At 40.7% G+C, this 21,181-nt stretch overlaps 1 protein-coding gene across 18 annotated transcripts in view; it reads right to left on the minus strand.

Moving 5' to 3' along the window:
- The window catches only part of TASP1 (taspase 1), a 504,811-nt gene that overhangs the window by 242,516 nt on the left and 241,114 nt on the right, over positions 1–21,181 (minus strand). For 7 of the 18 annotated variants that reach the window (XR_011380008.1, XR_011380010.1, XM_070052099.1 and 4 more), the window contains one exon: positions 12,570–13,561. The exons of the other annotated variants lie outside the window; for them this stretch is intronic. Coding sequence is in view for 5 of the 7 variants with exons in the window: in XM_070052098.1 (XP_069908199.1) it covers positions 13,469–13,561 (93 nt within the window). In the remaining 2 variants the exon portion in view is untranslated. Of the gene's footprint in view, positions 1–12,569; positions 13,562–21,181 lie in introns of those variants that run through there. 18 annotated transcript variants of the gene reach the window in all.

Here is a 21,181-nt window from a genome sequence, read left to right on the forward strand (position 1 = left end):
AAGGAAGACATTCTATGTAGCTCCAAAATGGAAAACCAGGGGGTGGAAGTTACGAAGTGGCCATTTTTTAAATACATATAAGCAACATCTTGTTCACTAGAATTATTTTTAAGTGGCATGGACTGTCTTCTAAGCAGGAAATTTTCCATCTTTAGAACCTTACAAGCAGAAACTGGATGGCCATTTTCCAGTAACCCTGCAGTTGGGGCTCCTGCATCAAATGTGCGGCTGAATTAGAAAATAAATATATTGTTACGACACTATACAAACTCAACTCCTTAATTTCATGAGGTGGAGAAGGGTAAACATCAAATGAACTTTTATAATGAGAAACATCTGTGTTTATATGACTATCAAGTGCTAGAGATGGTTGTAGTCCATAAAGCTCCGCTGTTTGTCAGTCTGATTTGGGGCACATCAAAACCTCTGATTTGTTTAATGTAAGTTTCAGTATTCATTGAATTATCTTTGTTGTCTTTTCTAGCTTTGCCATTTAAAGACACCAACTTTACAAATCAACATCCTTGGGGCTGGCATTGTGGCACAGCAGGTTATGTCACAGCTACAATACCGGCATCCCATTTGAGCACCGCTGGAGTCCTGGCTGCTCCACTTCTGATCCAGCTCCCTGTTAATCTATTCGGGAAAGCAGCAGAAGATGGCCCAAGTGCTTGGGCCCCTGTCTCCCATGGTGGAGATGTGGATAGAGTTCCTGGATTCTGGCTTTGGCCTGACCCAGTCGCAGCTGTTGTGGCCTTTTGAGGTGGTAAACCAAAGGAGGGGAGACATTTTCTCTTCCTTTCTCTTTGTCTCTGTCTCTGTCTCTCTTTCTCTCTCTCTACCTCCCTCCCTTTCTCCTTCCTCCCTCTCTCTGTAACTTAGCCTTTCAAGTAAAATAAATCTTTAAAAAAAAATAATCAACATCTGGCCGGTGCCATGGCTCACTTGGCTAATCCTCCACCTGCGGTGCTGGCACCCTGGGTTCTAGTCCCAGTTGGGGCGCCGGATTCTGTCCCAGTTGCTCCTCTTCCAGTCCAGCTCTCTGCTGTGGCCCAGGAAGGCAGTGGAGGATGGCCCAAGTGCTTGGGCCCTGCACCCCATGGGAGACCAGGAGAGGCACCTGGCTCCTGGCTTCGGATGGGCGCAGCACACCAGCCATGGCGGCCATTTGGGGAGTGAACCAATGGAAAAAGAAAACCTTTTTCCATGTCTCTCTCACTATTAACTCTGCCTGTCAAAAAAAAAAAAAAATCAACATCCTTATAACACAGGATAGAAAAGTACACAAGAGATGGAAGACACTTAGTCAATGAGCTCCAAACAAAAGCACACGCTGATGCTCCTATTCACATCTCATGCTACATTGCATATGGTCTTAATCCTTTCCTCTCATGTCAAGTCCTACACATGATAGAACAAGCTTGAGTTCCCGATCACTGTTTATAGAATGGCTACCATTTAGATTTCTTATGTATAAAAATGCTTTATCACATTAAAACTTTGAGATTTGGTGTTTCATTTATTATTGCAGCAAGAAATAAAAAACACAGAGTTTCATGTTTTTAGACTCATTTTCCTCTGGCCGCTTCACTGTAAATATGAATCAAGTGAAATGTTAATGTAAAACATGCAAAGTATGGCCCAGGCATGAAGGTGGAGGGGGAGTTCTTGGTCAGTAACTCTGGATCCACTCCTTGCTCTGGAAAAGATCTGAGTTTGGCTCAGGTATTTGATTTGGGCAGGGCCAAGTGGACAGAATGAGGTCTGAACACAAATTTTAAAACTCACCCAAATGCTTCAAGCTTTCACCTTTCTTATTCAATATGGTATTGGGAATCTTTGCAAGGGCAGTTAATCAAGGAAGAAATTAAGGGCATGCAAATGGTAAAGAGAGAATCAAAACACCTATGTTTACAAATGACAGAATTTTATACATAAAAATACCTAAATACTCCACAAAACACCTGTCAGAATTGATAAATCAATTCAGTAAAGTTTGATAATAGAAAAATCAACATACAAAAGTTACATTTTTATACGAGTAATGTACTTGCTCAAAGAGAAATCAAGAAAGCAATCCCTGTCACGATGGTTACAAAAAACGTATATTTAGGAATAAATTTAACTAAAGATGTCAATGATCTCTACAGTGAAAACTGTAAAATACTAATGAAAGAAATTACAGAAGACACACACACATACACACACACACAGAAATGGAAAGGTATTCCATGTTCATGAGTTGGAAAAATTTAAATTGTTCAAATGACAATACTACTCAAAACGTTCTACAGATTCAATGCAAGGCTCATCAAAATACTAATGACATTCTTTACAGAAATAAAAAAATTCTAAAATATTCATATGTGAATAGAAAAAAAAACCAGAATAACCAGAACAATCATAAGTGAAAAAAGAAAAGCTGGAGGCATCGGTTTCTGACTTCAAAGCCATAATTAAGACAGCATAGTACTGGCACAGAAACCAATGGAACAGAATAGAGAACACAGAAAGTAATTCACATACGTACAGACAAGTGATTTTTGAAAAACGTGCCAAGAATGTACACTGGAAAAAGAAAATTGTCTTCAATAATTGACACTGGTAGAACTGGACGTACATCTCATAGCATATAGAAAAATCAACACAAAGCATCAAGGACCTAAGTGTAAGACTTGAAATTAGATCAAAACATATAGGAAACACCTCAAGACAATGGTGGAGGTAAAGATTTTTTTGGATAAGATGCCAAAATCACAGCCAATCAAAGTAAAAATAGACAAACGGTATTATATCTAAGAAGCTGCTGCACCACAAAGAAAATAATCAGCAGAGTGAAGACAACATTGACAAAATGTGAGAAAATATTTACATAATTTTCTCAAAATAAAGGATTAATAACGAGAATATACAACTAATTCAAGCAACGCAATAGAAAAAAAATAATTCAAAATTATTAGGAAATGACAAAGGATCTGAATAGATACTTCTCAGAAGAGGATGAATATCCAATAAACATATGAATAAATGTTCAATACCTCTATCAGGGGAATGTAAAAAAAACAAACACAATAAGATGTCCCCTCACCTTAGAATAGATATTACCAGAAAGGCACTGGGGCCAGTGCTGTGGCTCAGAGGGTAAAGCTGCTGCCTGCAATGATGGCATCCCATATGGGTGTATGAGTCCTGGCTGCTCCACTTCCTATACAGCTCCCTGCTAATGTGCCTTGGAAAGCAGTGGAAATTGCCTAATGGGAGACCCAGAAGAAGCTCCTGGCTCCTGACTTTGGATTAGCACAGCTCCAGTTATTGAGGCCATTTGAGGAATGAACCAGCGGATAGAATATCTGTCTCTCCTTCTCTCTCTCACTGTAACTCTGCCTTTCAAATAAATAATTAAATAATACATTTTTTTAAAGGTGCAGCAACTTAAGCCACCACTTATGACTCCTGGTTCAAGTCCAAGCCACTTACTTCTCACCTAGCTTCCTGTTGGTACACCTGGAAAGCAGCAGATGATGTCTCAAGTACTTGAGTCCCAGCTATCCACATGAAAGACCTGGATGGAGTTCCCGTAGCTGGCTTCAGCCTGGCCTGGGCTAGGCTATTGTGGCCAACTAGGGAATTAGCCAGCAAATAAAACGTCTCTGTCTCTGCCACTCTGCCTTTTAAATAAATAAATACATAAATATATTAAAAATGTTTAACATCACACAGTGAATGGAAATGCTCACTAACCTGATTAATCATCACATATTGAGTACATGTATTGAATTATCACACCCATAAATAGGTATACTCAAAATAATTATACACTTTTCTTTAATAAAATGGCAGAGATATCGCTTCTCGGCCTTTTGGCTAAGATCAAGTGTAATAAAATGGCAGAGATAAACTATGCTAGCTTTGTCTTTTTAATGCACTTACTTGCCAAAATAAAGTTGCCAATTTAAAAACCAATGTTCCACATTGGCCACCTATTACACACAGATCCAAGAGCAAGAGGCCTTCCCGACACTACAGCACAGGGGTCAGTTACACTGACAACTTTGCTCCCATACCACCCTTCTGCCACTCCATTTCTCATCCCTGAGAATCATGACCCCTAAAGATGACAACTTTTTCCCTTGTATTTGATTAAGGAATTACTTCACATAGCACAATTAATTAAAAATGCCTAGCCTTTGTCCTAATCCTTATCCTAAAGACAAATATTTGCTTGCTTTTTCCACTTAATACATCCTGAAGCTCTTTCAATGCCAGCAGAGACGACTCACGCTGTTTTTAAAAAATTTTACATAATTTTTCTTATCTGAAAGGCAGAGAAAGGGAGAACTAGAGAGTGAGAGGTCTTTCATCCCCTGGTTCACTCACCAAATACCCCCAATAGCTGGGACTGCACCAGGCCAAAACCAGGAGCCCAGAACTCATTCTGGGTCTCCACTGTGGGTGGCAGGAACTCACTGCTACTTTCCAGGGTGCACATTAGCACAAAACTGGATAAAAAGTGGAGTAGCCAGAATCAGAACCAGGCAGGTGTCTCAAGCAGGATGCAGGTATCTCAAGTGGCAACTTAACTTCTACATCAAACACTCGCCCCTCACCCTCTTTTTGAACAGCTGTATACTATTCCACAGCATGAATAAACAATAGTTCATTTCCATACTATATAATGAGTATGGGTTATCCTCAATAATCTACTACAAATATGCTACCACAAATATCCGTGTATATATATCATTTTTGTATGTGTATAAATATATACTTAAAAAATTTTTTTTACTTATTTGAAAGACAGAGTTAGAGAGAGAGGTAGAGCCAGAGAGAGAGAGGTCTTCCATTCCACTGGTTCACTCCCCAAATGACCGCAATGGCCATAGCTGAGCTGATCCGAAGCCAGGAACCAGGAGCTTCTTCTGAGTCTCCCACGCAGGTGCAGGGGCCCAAGGACTTGGGCCATCTTCTACTGCTTTCCCAGGCCATGGCAGAGAGCTGGATCAGAAAAGGAGCAGTCAGGACTCGAACCAGAGCCCATATGGGATGCCAGTACTGCAGGCTGGGGCTTTAACCCACTGTGCCACAGTGCTGGCCTCAATGTATGTAACTATATTTTTAAGATAAACTCCAAGAAGGATGTTGCTGAGTTAGAGGGCAAATGAACATGTAATTTTGATAGGTATTGCCAAATTGTCCCAGCAATATTTGAGGTAACTAGTTCAATAGTACATTAAAGTTTTAGGCATTTTCTTAACCCAAAACACAGAGCACCCCACAGCAGGTGGAAGGCACAAATGAGGGCATCTTCTCCAGAAAATTCTAGCTGCATTTCACTGTGGACTCCACTTTACCAGACCCCATATTTTTTTTCTCTTCTTTTTTCTTTGCCAGGCAGAGTTAGAGAGAGAGAGAGAGAGAAAGGTTATAGACAGTGAGAGAGAGACAGAGGGAAAGGTCTTCCTTCCGCTGGTTCACTCCCCTAATGGCCACTATGGCCGGCGTTGCGCCGATCTGAAGCCAGGAGCCGGGTGCTTCCTCCCAGTCTCCCATGCGGGTACAGGGACCCAAGCACTTGGGCAATCCTCCTCCGCTGCCCTCCCGGGCCACACCAGAGAGCTGGACTGGAAGAGGAGCAACCAGGACTAGTACCCAGAGCCCAAACTGGGACTAGAACCCAGGGTGCCAGCACAGCAGGTGGAGGATTAGCCAAGTGAGCCATGGCGCTGGCCCAGACTCGTATTTTTTTAAGGGAACCGTATTTTTTTTTTTAAAGAATTTTTGATCTAACCCAATACTCTTCATTTGTCACATGTGGAAACATGACCCTAGAAAGGGGGACTTATTCAAGGCCATGGGGGAAGTTAGTAGTAGGACCAGGGCCAGCACCTGATATCCTGCCCTCAGTTCATTGAACTGCCACTGCTCCTGAAGGGAGGAATAAAGGAACTCAAAGATGCCCTTTCTCTGATTTCCAGAACTTGTGAATATGTTGCTTACATGCAAAAGATGCTTTGCATATGCGATGAAGGTTATAGACGCTGAAACAGGGAGATTAGCTTGGGTTTTGCAGATGGGTCCAATATAACCACAAGAGCCTTTCAAAATGAAGAACCTTTTCTAGTACTGTAATCAGAAGACATGAATAGGAAAGATGAGGCACAAGGAGATGAGTCAGAGACACGGAGCATCAGAATGCCTCTATCGAGGCACTCCTGATTTTACAGATGGAGTGGAGAAAAGGACCAGGAGCCAAGGAATGTAGTTCAAAGCTTAAAATAACCCTTAGCACAGCCCGCAGGGAGATGGGGATCTCAGCCCTACAACCTTACAGAACTGCATATCTACCAATGTGAATGATTTGGAAACAAATCCTCCCCTAGTGCTTCCCAAAAGGAATGCAGCCCCGTCAACCCCTTGATTTTGATTTTGACTTTGGCTTGTGGGAGCTAGGGCAGAGAAACCAAGCAGGCCTTCCAGACTGCAGACTTGCAGAACTGTGAGATATAAATTTGTGTTGTCCTAAGCTGATGAATTCATAGTAATTTGTTATGTCAGCAACAAGAAACTGATACACACCTTCACACTGTCTCTTCCACGTCACCATGAAGAACCTTCATTTCTGCGGCGAGCAGACATTTATTGAGGGACAACTCAGTGCCAAGCACCCAGGAGACCCGGCTGCAGGTACTGACTGAATGACACAGAAACCCGTTTTCAGGAGCTTACTTTGAAATGGAGGCACTTACACCAGAGTAATGTTCTCAGACCTACGGTAGATTAGGAAATGCTAAGTTCCAGGGAAAAAATACAGCAGAAGGGGGCTCTGGAGTGCTGGGAGGATTGTGGTGAGGCGGATACACAGGGACAGACTTACTAGGAAGGTATCATTCACGTAAAGAGTTGAGGAGATGAGGAAGGAGCAAGCTCATGGAGAAGTGCTTTCCAAGGAGGGAGGCGAAAGCACATGTAATGGTTCTGAGACGGGAGGATGTCTGGGCTGCACAGAAACAGCAAGGAAGCAAGGATGACTGCAGCAGCCTGGGCAAGGCAAAGAGTAGGGCATGCGTCAGAAAACAAGGGGGAGCCCGTCCCAAGGCCTGTAAGGTGTGCCAGAAGGCTTGGAGCAGAGGGATGCCATGAGTTTACTCCTGCAGGCTGCCAGTGGATGACTGCCTGTCAGGGCGAGAGTGGAAACAGGTAGAATAGAGAAGAGCATATTGTAAGAACTCAGGTCAAAGACTATCTAGATGGTGGCAAGCCACTGTTAAAATCAGGATACACTTTGAAGGCGAGCCAGTGGGATCTGTTGTTGGGTTTGTTGTAGGGCAAGAGAAAAAAGTAAAGATCCACAGATGTCAGATTAGCGGCCCCCAACAAGTCTTGCCTCTGATATGAATGGCCTTATGCAGTCCCCTCCTCTTGAATCTGGGCTGAACCAGGTGACTTAGCATTAAATGTGGTAAAAGTGATGACAGACCAGTCTCAATGGAAATCTTAAAAAGGCCAGCAGCTTTTGTTTTTGTGCTCCTAAGGGCCTTAAGCTGCATGTGTAGAGATGGCCTCTACACACATGTGGAGACTACATGGAGAAAGAAGGGAGCTCAGACATCCCTGTGTCCCCGCTGAGCCCAGCCCCCAGCTCACCTTCCAGCCAAGCACAGCACATCAGTGTCTACCAGCAAGGGCAGCAGAAAAACCACGGAGGGAAGCCTGAGCAGTTCACAGAACTACGGGCAACTAAAGTAGTTGTTGAAGCCACTAAGGTTTGGGCTGATTTGTGACTGAGCCATAAATACACGAAACAGATGACCTCAAGAGTTTTGGCCACAGCACTCAGAAGGGTGGAGTTATCATTAACCAGATGTGAAGAGAGCTAGTCAAGAGGTTTAGGGGAAGAACTTGGGTGGGAAAATTAAAATCTTACCTCTTATACATGGAAAAGAGAACATGTCAGTCTTAATCTATTAGAGGACATCCTCTATTACTAGGTTATCCAAGGCCAGAAAAAAAGCCATTTTAGGAGTCACTTAGTTCTTTAAATGTTTTGCTTTCATTTGGATTCTAAGGACAGGACTAATATATTTGTTTTCCTCTATTAAAATATATTTTCCAACACATTGCTTAGAAGTGAAAACAATGCTTTCTTAATAGCTTATTAGCTAAAAATTGTGAATCTAGTTATATATATATGTATATATATATATTTAACCGACACACAGTAATTGCATGTATTTATGGAGTACAGTGTAACATTTCATCTTATTTATGCAGTCTGTAATAGTCAGATCAGAGTGACTTGCCTGTCACCTCATAAGGGTAATTCTTTGGAAGTACAACATAATAGTGACAGCAGAGTTTAAAAGAATTGTTATGACATTTTTCTTTCCAGCTTCTGAAGCTCTGTTGACAATCAGAGAAATTCCCTGGCAGTTCAAGGCAGAGAAACCCTCCTCAGTGTTTCTGGTTTTGCACACTGTGATTTCAGGGCTTTGGTGGTTGCACCACGTAAAGGAGAAACCACTGAGCTCACTTTCCCTTCCCAGCTTTCCACAACTGGTCACGGTGAACCACCTTGGGCTTGGCTGCTGGTGTTCTGGAAGCTGAGTGTGTCGCCTTGGAGAGCAGCCCTTGCCAATTTTAGATTTAATCCTTCCTGTGGCCATACACTTTCAAGACAGCAGCGTGTGGAAATGAAAAACTGCCTGGTCAATTTGGTCGGCCTGTGATCATAGACATCTGATCATAGACATCTGGACTAACTGTGGACTTGAACCCAAATGAAGTGTTGGGGAAAGGCAGTGTATTCCTTAAAAATTCTTAATGTTCCAGAACAAATATTAATATACAAGGATTAATTTTATGTTGCCAAGCTGCCATTCATTCCCACTTATAGTTCATTCCATTCACTCACCCATACCTCCTTCCCCTGGTTAATCAGCTTCTGGGAAAGTTAAGAATAGAACCAAAGTAAAACAAATTAACCATACACAGAGGGGTTCATTTCCTGTGGGCTCCAACTTTTCTTGGGCCAGTTAATTTCTTGGGAGAGAGAAGCGGCTACCGTCTAGACTTCCTATGGAGGTCTTCCACTCAGGACTAACCACTGAGATCTTCAGTTGTGCAGGGAGAGGGCTTCATAGCACAAAGCAACTCGATGTTTTAATGTTGACAGAATTTATTTAGAATACAGTTGATGTGTTTGAATTTATACACATTTGGTTTTAAGAAAAATGCTGGGATGCATTTTAAAAAGTTAATCGTGATACACTTATGTTATGGACGCCCAGGCTTGAGATGGCATTGTGGAGATGGGCATCCCGGTGCTGTTTGTGACATGGGACACTGCCACACACTCTTTCAGTCTCTTCAAATCTCTTAAAGTCACGATGTGCTTTTTTCTGGTCTCTTCCAGCAGTCTGGTGCCTGTTAACCTTGAGTTGGTTGTAAACGTCACAGACTTCTGTGGCAGATTCAGCCTTACCACTTGGGGAAAAGCACAATCAGATGTTACCACTGAAAATGGTTCACCAGGAGCCTGTCAGAGGAGGACAGGCCCCAGTAGGGTACACAGATTGGCGAGCTCACCAGAGCTTTATGGCCAATACTACGTGGAATTCCACTTAAGTACCCCCACAACCAACCAAAACAAGGAGTTCAGCACAAGCAGTTCATCTGGGAGGTCAGTCCAGGAAATAAAGACAGAGGAATTGAGAAGGGTAAAAGAAAGGGAAGAAGGCCTCTACAAGGCGTAGTAATAACCAGCCACCTCAGGGGACAGCATATCTGAACTCCTGAGTGAAATCTCTGATAAACAGTGTAAAACATATACCTTCGGATGTTCCCACCCAAGTACAAGGGAGCGAGTCTCTTTGCTCGCCAATTTCTCTTCTTCCTTTGTGTGGAGCTGATTCACAGAAGTACTGATTTTCAGCACTTTCACCTCATGGTGCACAGAAACAGAGCAGCTTTCGATGTTGAAATCACTCTGATCTGAGCAGCTTTCCATAGTTCTGGAAAGAGTTAATTTTTTTTCATGTATATTCCAATTTTTCAAAAGCATGGATTACTTTTGCATTGAGAGTGAATTGAGTTCTCAGCTCCTGGCTTTGGCCCAGTGTTGTGGGCGTGTGGGGAATGAACTTCTGGATGATATCTCCCTCTCTCTTTCGTGTGTGTGTGTGTGTGTATCTCTCTGTCTCATAAATAATTTTTTTTTAATTTTAAGAGACTGCACAACACAATTCCAAATTCAGAATAAAGCCAGTGCTTCTCCAGATCATCCCTTCTTCACTCTCTCCCTCAATCCAGAGTAATTCTGATTATCTTCAGGGAACTGGTATGCAATGTTATCACTCTCAAATACAGAAGAGAACTAGGAATTAGGCAAAAATGTGTTTAAGTAGTACAAAGAGATGTTCCCAAACACATAAACCAACATTCATTCACTTTACCAAATACAAAACATTTAGGGCTCATCTATACATTTTGTATACAATCATAACAGATGTTGAGATCTGAATTCAAATTTACATTTAGAAGTGGCAATTAAAAGACAAGAAAGGGTCTGTCACAGGCAGATACACCAAGGGTAGGTAGAAGCGGCAGAGCTAATAAAAGAGACAAAGTGCTAACAACAAAGCCTTGACCAGGCCACCGTGTGTCCTCGGTCAGCAAAAGCACTACATGTGCCTTGAAGGACAATACATACCCCCTGCTTCCTCACAAAGCCCTGAAGATGTCCTGTTTCTAAACCTAGACTGGGGAAGAGTAAAGAATCCAGAACAGGCTTAATTATACTCACGAGAACAGATACCCAATCTCAGCTCTTAAAAAAGCAATCAAGGGGCCAGTACTGTGGCGTAGCAGGTTAAGCCACCATTTGCAGCACCAGCATCCCATACAGGTGCTGGTTCAAGTCCTGGCTGCTCCACTTCTGATCCAGCTTCCTGCAAATGTGTCTGGGAAAGCTGTGGAAGATGGGACAAGTACTTGGACCCCTGTACCCATGCCAGAGGCCTAGAAGCTGCTTGCTCCTGGCTTCGGAATGGCCCAGCTCTGGCCATTGCGGACATTTGTGGAGTGAAACAGTGGGTGGAAGATCTCTCTATCTCACCCCTCTCTCTTGGTAACTCTGCCTTGCAAATAAATAAACATTTATTTATTTAAAATATTAAATATGAATTAAGTATTTATTTAAAAAAACAACAAAAAAGCAATCAAATGTAGCCATACAGATAGCATCAACCATGTTAAAAGGGGGGACCTTATAATACAGATACAGAATCTTGGTGATATAAGCCAAACAGAGAAGACGATTATCTTCCTACCCGTTTCTACATCTCCTACTTTTGAGTAAAATGAAGTTGATTTTACATCCATCAGTAGTATCCTCTGGTTGCAGTATCTGATCTTTAACATCTGATCTTACGATGGAGGAACTTATATAATTCATTGCATTTTAATCTCCACGATTCTAAATATCATCACGGTTGTTGTTGTTTGTTCTTTTGCCTCTTGGCTTCACGATACTTCTCAAACAAACAAAAAGGTATTTAGAAATTTGGAGAATAAAGTCTTGCCAAGCTGTACTTAGAGTGGCTGTGCTTTTATACTGACCAGTTTTTAAACTCTTCATAAAAGTCATCTTTAACAAGCTCAAACTTTTAAACATGAATGGAATAAAATCAAAAGGAGATGAAAGAGATGGCATTCCTGGTGAAATAGGTCAGAGTATTTTCAGACTCCGAAGTGTCCTGATAGTTTTATATGATCCAGTCCAGTTCCTGAAGAAACCCTGCCGACAGGTAACAAGTCTTTGAAAGTTTTTGAAGCCAAAGTCTCCCCATCAGCCAGCCCATCTCTTCCTAAGTTTTCAGTCTCATTAGGAATGAGAAACAGATACCATGGCACCAACCTGTCTACAAGACACCGCGAGAGAAATGTAATTGCCTGTAGGAGGAATATAAATCAGCAACTCTCAAATCATTCATATTTACACCCACTCCATTTTGGTTGCTTTTCCTTTATAATTTGGTCATACATCAATGTCAAGTGTATAATTTCATATGGTGCTTTATCAGTTACTGCCCAGAGCCATGATTATATAGTGCAGGGGAACTTCTTCCCCCCAAGTAAGTCTATCTTTAGTATCTTCTTGATAACCACTTCTTACATAAAAAAAATCAAAAGGAAAGTCTTGGTTTTCTTATGTGGCTCCAGAGTCCCTAAATATAGCATTTAGAACCAATTTATCTACTGAAACCATCCAGCTTTTAGCAACCACCACAATTTTTCCAAACAAAATATTCTTACTTCTTTCTTTTGTTACTTTTATCAGATTGAAATTGAAATGTTTGGGATTTCCAAATTGACCATTCAATCGTGTACTAAGTTCAACTTTCATCTTGCTCCTGTCTGGATATAAGACTGGATTTTGAATCATCAGAACAGCGAAATGGATTAATGGCAAGATTTCTAGAAGAAGTCTTTTCAAAAAAATTTTAAAAGAAAGTCAATGACCTAGGATTCAAAAGATAATTTATTAGTCTGAGAACAGAAGTCACACTCTATACCCAGTAATATGCTTCTTTTATTTTTGTGCCTTTATCTTAAAAATATATTTAAACAAGAAACAAAGGTAATATTGAATTTTCTCATAAACTTTGCTTTCTTATTTACAGTGTTACATTGTAAACAGCATTCCATTATACACAAATTAAGGACTGTGCATTACTGTATGTTCTCTTTACATATTCATTCATAATATAGTACATATAGCTCATAACTATGCAATATTTAAGCTTAGAAAAGCTCGAGGAAAGAAGTACAAACTTTATCAATAAGACTATTATTTAAAAACATTCTGAGCTTAATTCTCTGCTAGATTGTTTCACTGAAACCATTCTTTGTTAAAGAAAAATGCCCCATATGAGGGATGAGAACAGTTTAAGTTACCACTGGCTCCACTTAAACTGGTTAACAAATAAAAACACCTTATTACTTATTACTGCTTTTAAATGGAGCACTACCACTGTCAAATCATTTAAACAAGTAGGTTTACTCTTCATTTCAGACACATTACATCAAAGACAGTTGGTACCTCTTTATGAAATAAAAAAAGTTTTCTGCAATTTCAGATTTTACTTGTAAACAGTTAAAGCACATATTTTGTAAAGACAATTGTATCATTCCTGGTCTTAGGTTACACAATGAGGAGTCTCTATTTCATCAGGGGAGAAGCAAGTACACACACTGCACACACATACACACACACACACATTCCCGCTCACCTGCTAGAGGCCCATGCGTCACTAAGCGTGAACTACAGCAGCACTTGTGTCTCGAGCGGAACACGAGGTTGCTATCGGAATTATAAAATAACGAAGATAAAACACCCCACTTCAGTTAAAAACCCCAAAAGCTCAGGTTCTGAAACGGCTTTCGGTTGCTTCCTTCTCAGCCTGAGCAGTCAGTTCACTGGGCTTTCCAGGCGGCAAACCCCACCTTCGATGGCCACCGACTGTCCTGCCACTGCACCGGGAGGGAGTCTTGAAATGTGAGTCTGCAGAGGAGACAGGAGAACATCAGAGGTGCCAGCGGTGTCCTCCCATGTCCAAGAAAGGTGGCGGAAACAGTAGTGCATCACATTGTTACTTGACTTCTGAGCATCCACAGAATGTGAGGAAGGTAACAGTTGGGTATGGAAAGATCCTATCTGTTCACATGGCTCCAGGACCTTTTATGAGCAGCTGCCAGATGCCTGGCATAGCACTAGTATACAAAATGGTAATGGTTTTCAATGTGAATATTGAGCATATTCCAGTCATCTGAAAACGAAAAATTTATCTACATGTTGTCCTATAAATATTCAAAGCAACTGAGAATATTTAATTCATGTCTATTTAATCCTTAAGGGATTTAAGTAGCTTACAGAAATTCACATTTCAATTACCTAAAGTGAAGAAGTGAGAAAAAGGAAAAATAAGAATTTATAAAATGAGCGCAGGTGTAAGGCTAACACAAAATCTAGCCTAGGGATAATGCTGTGGTGCAGTAGGTTAAAACTCTGTCTGCGATGCCCGCATCCCATATGGGTGTCAGTTTGAGTCCCAGCTGTTCCTCTTCTGATCCAGCTCTCTTCTAAGGACTGGGAAAGCAGTAGAAGATGGCCAAAGCACTTAGGCCCCTGCACCTGTTTGGAAGACCCGGAAGAAGCTACTGGCTCCTGGCTTCAGATTGGCCCAGCTCTGGCCACTGCGGCCACTTAGGGAATGAACCAGTGGATGGAAGACCTTTCTCTCTGTCTCTCCCTCTCGCTATCTGTAACTCTACCCCTCAAATAAAATCTTAAAATAAAAAAAAAAAAATACTAGCCTAAGAGTTCAGTACCAACCCTGGAAGACTGGAAGAAGACTGTTGCCCTGTCTCTCCATCCTCTGGTAGCCAGGATCAGGTAGGTGGCTGATGTGGTGCACAGGATCATAGCAAACCAACTGCTCAGAGACCAATCATTCCTGGAGCTTTGGCCAGGCAGCCATTATTCTTGTAGTTCTTCACGCAGAACCAGCTACACAACACGGAGTCTTGTAGAGCTGAGTATTACGACACCACTCCAAAGAGGCTGGGGCCAGAAGCGCAAGTGGAAGACAGTAAATGCTAATCCATAAGGAGCCAGGATGCTGTCAGCCAGTAATTCCTTTTTTTTTTTTTGGTATGGGGGTTTATCTGGTTTAATCTAGGGATAAATATTGGAAGTCTGTAAGAACATAGGGACTACACAACCTTCAGTTAATCCTCTCTAATTCTATTTCTCTAAACAAGCTTTTCCTAAGGACTGCGCCCTGTGAGTTCAAACCCATGGATTGAGGTTGTTAGATGCAGCTGGTGAGTTAGCCAATCTAAGATAGCATTGATAGCCTTTTTTTTTTTGACAGGCAGAGTGGACAGTGAGAGAGAGACAGAGAGAAAGGTCTTCCTTTTGCCGTTGGTTCACCCTCCAATGGCCGCTGTGGCCAGCGCGCTGTGGCCAGCACATCGCGCTGATCTGAAGCCAGGAGCCAGGTGCTTTTCCTGATAGCCTTTTATGCAACTAAAAATGAAGAAGTGTATGTTTTAGATGGGCTATTAGGTAACGACTTCTAGTTTGAGGGTAGACACTCTTAAGCAGAAGAACTTAAGATGCTTTCACAACTATTTAATTAGCAAACCACTTCTACCATCAGTGGGAACTAATGAGAATAATGCCTGAAAATGATATATGAAACAAACAGCAGCCATATCCATTTTGGATAATCTCTGTTCATTCCTTGCTGTGTGCACCTCCTTTACTGTGATTCCTTCATATATATATATGAAGGAATATATATATATATATATATATATATATATATATATATATATATAGGCTGTTTCTGAAGCAAAGATCTTGATTAAGTCACCCATTTAACCTTGAAGCTCCCTTGGATTCAATAGCACCCATCTGAGCATTTCTCAGCAGTATAACTCATGGTTTTGGTTTATTTTTGAGTGTTTAGGTCACTATAACTGAAACTCACTCAGAGGCAGGAACTTGCCTTACACCTCAATACCCCCTATATCTGTCAAAGAACTTGATGGAGGCACACTCAGGAAATGTTTGCTGAGTGGATAAGTGACTGAAGCACACATTTCAAGACTATGCTTGTGTGCATAGAAATATAGAAATTATCTCAAGTGACCAGTTTGGTTAAAAAGACAATCAGACTAATTTGCCATAATAAGATTCTTCTTGGTTTTTTCTATTTCATAATTTTGCTTTAAGTGAGCAAAATGTTTTATGCCATAGGACCAAAAAAATAGAATTTATTTCTTTATTAGAATAGTTATACAATCTTATGTTAGCAAACAATAGATCAGTATTTATCAAGACAGGGGAAAAAAGAAATGCAGAGATTCAAGAACACTTTCTTCTCTTCAACTTTAGTAACAGAAGCAGGACTGTTCTTATAATGATCGGCTCCTCACAATAATTAATGTTGTTTTAAGCAAGTGGATGCTGAGATGAGGGGTCGCACACTGGGCCCTCAAGAACACCTTTAGGTTTTTCATCATCTTAACCCATTAGTGCACAACACCAGGCTCAGGAGAACACTCTTAACTTGGTTCTACACATGGGGCTGCCCAAAGAAGGCAATTTCTTCTAGGTTCCCAGAGCACACAATGTTCACTGTGTGAACAATCCATTTCGTTTCCAGAATTATGGCTGGGTCCAAGCCAAAGAGAGATCACGTCTGACAGTCATACCTCCAGGAGACAGAATATCAAAGGATCACTCAGTTCTTGCACTAGAGCCTGTCACAACCCAACAGAAATTGGTGGTGATGGACGTAGTGACCCCAGAAGCCTCTTTAGGAAGTGGCAGGCATCTGTTCATCTCACGGGGTAGCACCACCGTGGTGGACCACGCTAGGAACAGCAGCCAGAAGAGCATGATCTGGGCAGCTCTTCCAGGACTTCCTCCAGAACGAAAAAGTGGCCTTGTAGCTGAAATTCTCTGCTTTCTCGCTAATTCCCTGAGCAATACAGGCAGGACCCTTGAGGTTAACACTTCTGAAAAACTACCAGCTTGTAAAGTAAACTGTCTTTATAAAGCCAATACTCTTATGACTTTATCGCTTTAAAAAACCAAGTACATTTAGCTTGAAGATTTCAAAACAAGAAAGTTAAAGAAAAAGATATTTAAAAGTTACATAATTCCTTCCTATGCTAATCACAATCTAAGTAGCAGCTGAGATTTCCTATCACTTACACTCTCATTTGAACATCTTCTAAGACCACCATAGTGACTACTCTTGTGTGGTTTCTAGAAAAACCACAAGCACACAATTTAATTTTAAAAGTCTCAAAGCCTTTATTTAGTGGTTATATTTTAAGCCGCTGCCTCTCTACTCAACCTACAACCATCTTAGGAGATTTGATCAACGTCTTCTACAACAGTCAAGGGAAGATTCTCTTAAACAAGTCATTATCCTACTTTGGTGGAGTCAGAAAAACAAAATCGAGACAGAAACAATCTAAAAAGGGCTCTTGGAAATATTTTGCTCACTGGTTTCCTAATTCTGAGGGTTTGGGTTTCTTTTCTAAAAAAAAAAAATTTCTTTTAGAGAGCTTGAAGCAAATACTAGAGTCAAAGCAATACACACATTCACAAATAGAACAAATGATCATGGCAAAACACCTACCAGCAGACAGACTTATGAAACAGCACTTCAAGGGGCCAGTGCTGTGAGATACTAGGTTAAGCCTTCCTCTGTGGTGCTGGCATCCCATATGGAGTCCAGTTCAAGTCCTGGCTGCTGCATTTCCAATCCAGCTCCACACTGATGCCCTGGCAAAGCTTGGGCCCCTACACCCACATGGGAGACCTGGAAGAAGCTCCTGGATTCCGACCAGCCTAATCTGGTCATTCTGGTCATTTGGGGAGTAAACCAGTGAATGGAAGACCTCTCTCTCTCTGTCTCTCCCCTCTCTGTAACTCTGTCTATCAAATAAATTAAAAAAAAAAATCTTTAACAACAACAACAACAACAAAAAGAAATAGCATTTCCAAACAGAGTGGAGATGTTCTCATCAACCAATGGCTAAACAAGTACATAAAGCATACAACATATTCTAAAGCTAATCTGCACAGGCATCACAGTAACTGTAAGCAGGGATTGCAGAATTAGAATGTCTGGGGTTCTAGGTCTTATCTTCTACTTCCTGAACAAAAGCAAAACTACACTGCCCAGGCTTCTTTTAGTCAGGTGTACCTATATGAGTGAAATTGCTCCAGGGATCTAGGGTGATAGGCATTCCCACAAGACTGGCAGAAGATCTTCCTTTGGATCAATCTCTACTTTCTTTTTCTGATAATCTTGAGGCCTGTGAGATGGAATGAGTCTGGGACCCCAAAAGGAGAGCCTTTTGCCAGTGAGAAACACACTTTTATAGTATCTGAGCAACTCTATATTTAGGGGGTTGCTTATCACAGCAGCTCCTGGTATCATAAACAATACTGGTTCAATATAAGCCTCTAAGCTTACAGGTTGTGTGATCCCAGCTAGTTACTTACTAACCATCGTTTAGGCCTCCATATCTAAAAGTGAGGATAATAATACTATTTATCATAAAGTTGATAAGGACTATATGTGACAGGGCATGCAAAGAAAACATGTCTCCATAAGTGTTAGAGACTACTGTTGGAAAAGAAAACCACAGACATAATACAAAATATTGTGCAGCAAACTGCTATTAGAGTTTACAGGATATCCCAAAACTGATAAATTCTATCTGAAAAGTTTGGTCATCTGTAAAAATAGAATTAATTATTTTCATGAAAATTTAGTTGCATGCCAAAAGGTAAGGCAGAAGATAATGTTCATTTTCATATGAGCATTTTTGATGCTGCTGTTTTACCACTACTGATAAAAAGGAACTGCTGAGATTTACCAACTGGTGAGGGCTTGCATGTACCAGCATGCTATAACACTAACCGAAGGCTCAAAAATAATTAATTCAACAAGCTTGGGTGCCATAGAGAAAACCAAAAGGGTAGAATATTGGCAAATTACCTTCTCATAACATTGTAATGTCTTGGGGAAGACACATATAACCTTATGAAACAGTTGGAAAACCCATTAACAAAAGCATGGATATGAATCTGGGAAGACACAATTCAGATCACAACAGACAGAGGTCTTAAAGCAACAGAGAACTGAAGCCGACAAGGCCCCCCAGTAAGTCATACAGCTAAGTGCAGAGGCATGGACCAAAATATTTTCTGCTCTCTCCTTCATTCATTCATTCCTCTCCCTTTCCATTTGCCTCCTTACCATTCCTCACCCATGCACCACATTCCTACCTCAAGGCCACTATGTACTCTCCCTACAAAAAGTTCTTCCTTCCAATGTCAGTGTGGCTCACTCACTCAGTCCTGCCAGATCTTTACTCAAAATCTACTTTCTCAGAAATGTCTACCCTGCCCTGCATTTCATTATCACCACCCTTCAACACTGCATATAAGCTTAGTTTCACCAAATCACTGGGCTATTCTGTTTATTTTATTCATTGCCTGTCTTCTGGAGGAACACAAGCTCCCTGAGGACAGGGACATTAGCCTGCTTGTTCACTGTTGTCTTCCCTGAATGTCAACAAATGGCCTATACCTGGTATATGTATGTTTGTTAAGTGAATAATGGATTTTTTTAAAATGGGAGGTGAGAGTGGGACTTGAAAGAGAAAACTGCAAAGTAGATATTTGCTAGTTCTTACTTTTTTATAGTTTTGGATTATAGCTTTTAGGTTAGCTGTAAATTTTAGAAGACATTTGTATAAACTAAACAGTCAAGAAGATTTTGAAGTGGCAGACTTCAAATCTCTAGAACAAAGCCTATGTGTTTCCCAAAACTGATTAAAAAAAAAAAGTAGGAGCAATGTGATCTGACATGATCTGCTCATTTATCCAATCATTGCACTCAGCATGTATATTCTCCTCTTCCAGAGAGATATTATTGAAGATATCAGCCTTCAAGTGGTCAAGTGCAGGCTGTATGCTGGGCTTATCTGTTGTGTTATGCTGCATTAATGAAATTTTGATGAATTCTATGCTGGGAGGAATATGGAAAGCACTAAGGCAAACTTGTTTGTGTGGGCATTTTCCTTTTCTTAATCTTTTTCAAATTGTTGGGTCCTTGATAGATTGCATTTTTCATGCACTGACAGTATCATATGAACTTTCTTAATATAATCTGGAATTGTGTGTGTGTGTTTTATAGAATCAAAACTCATTTAAAAGGTTAAGCTTCTCTTCTATTTATTACCATGCTACTAGGGCAGTATAAAATTTGGAACTGTGAGCTGAGCACACCTTATATCCTTACATAGTGAATTCTGAATAGACATGGTAATACTCTCAGCTTTCTTTACCTAGCACAAACATGACAGACCTTAAATGAATGATCGGAGAGAGAAGGGCTGGGGAAGTGTGTCTGGTTAGCTTTTTATTATCTTGTTTCTATTGTGGGCTTTATTTTTCTGTTAATGAATTGAATAGGGAGATGCTGCTACGCACCATCAGTTTCCCAGAAGTCCCTTGTCCACCACATGCAAGAGCTGTCTTTCAAGGAGACACAACTTGTGAATGAGTATATCCTGGGCATTCTTTGTGTGCAGCAATTAAACTTTGGAATGTAATTAACTGCTGTAAAAATAACTTGGTCTTCAGACCTCATCCTGAAAGCAGATATACTCAACTAGTTGACAGGTTCACATGAGCCTTCTTAATACAGTGAGGAACAGTGAGTAAATTTCATAGGATAAAACCCCATTAACTAAAGGTCAAAAGACCCAGTGCTTTTCCCTTCACCTGTGTGATATTGGGCAGTGTGCATAAAATGAGGACTCCGAGTTGGATTATCTCTAGAACAGGGTCTCTAAGTTTGAAAACTCTCTGACACTGACTTTATTTAGCTTTTGCATGCAAGTTAATGGATCTAAAAACAGGCATTTACATAGAATCATCACAGTCTTAAATTAAAAGTAATAAACAGGCAAGAGAAACTTGAAGATATAATTCCCAAACTCAACCTCACAATTAAAAATATCAACAGAATGAGGAATTAATACCATATGCTAGTCATTTTACCATATGCCACCCCTTACTTCATTTTCCATATTTAAACAAAGATGCCATAAAAGATCCAATGGTAAATGTGGACAAAACACAAAGACAGCATTATAGCAAATTTCATTGTTAGCACTGAAACATGACTATATAAAGGGAACAACTTTCTGTTGTTCTCACGTATAAAGATCATGTCCAGGGAACCTTAAAATAAGATTAAAATGCTGTCTGATGAGAACAGCATGTTGCTCCAGTCTCATGGCCACTTTAGCTCCTTCTTTTACCATGCCTACTGACACCACACTTCAGTCAAAGGCAACATCAGACAAGAGTTTCCTCCTATTTTTAGCTTAAAAGCCCTGTCAAGGCACCCACATAAACATGGCAAGCCTCAGAGTACCTATTAGCCCACCACTCACGTGAAGAATTATCATGAGTATTCACTTTTGCTAAAGGTGATAAAAGCTCTCCACTATTTAGCAAATACTTATTCTGCACATATTATGGGGAACAGAAGAATGAAACACACATAGATCTTGC

The sequence above is a fragment of the Oryctolagus cuniculus genome, chromosome 11, assembly GCF_964237555.1.
Source record: "Oryctolagus cuniculus chromosome 11, mOryCun1.1, whole genome shotgun sequence".
In the NCBI taxonomy this organism is placed as follows: Eukaryota; Metazoa; Chordata; class Mammalia; order Lagomorpha; family Leporidae; genus Oryctolagus; species Oryctolagus cuniculus.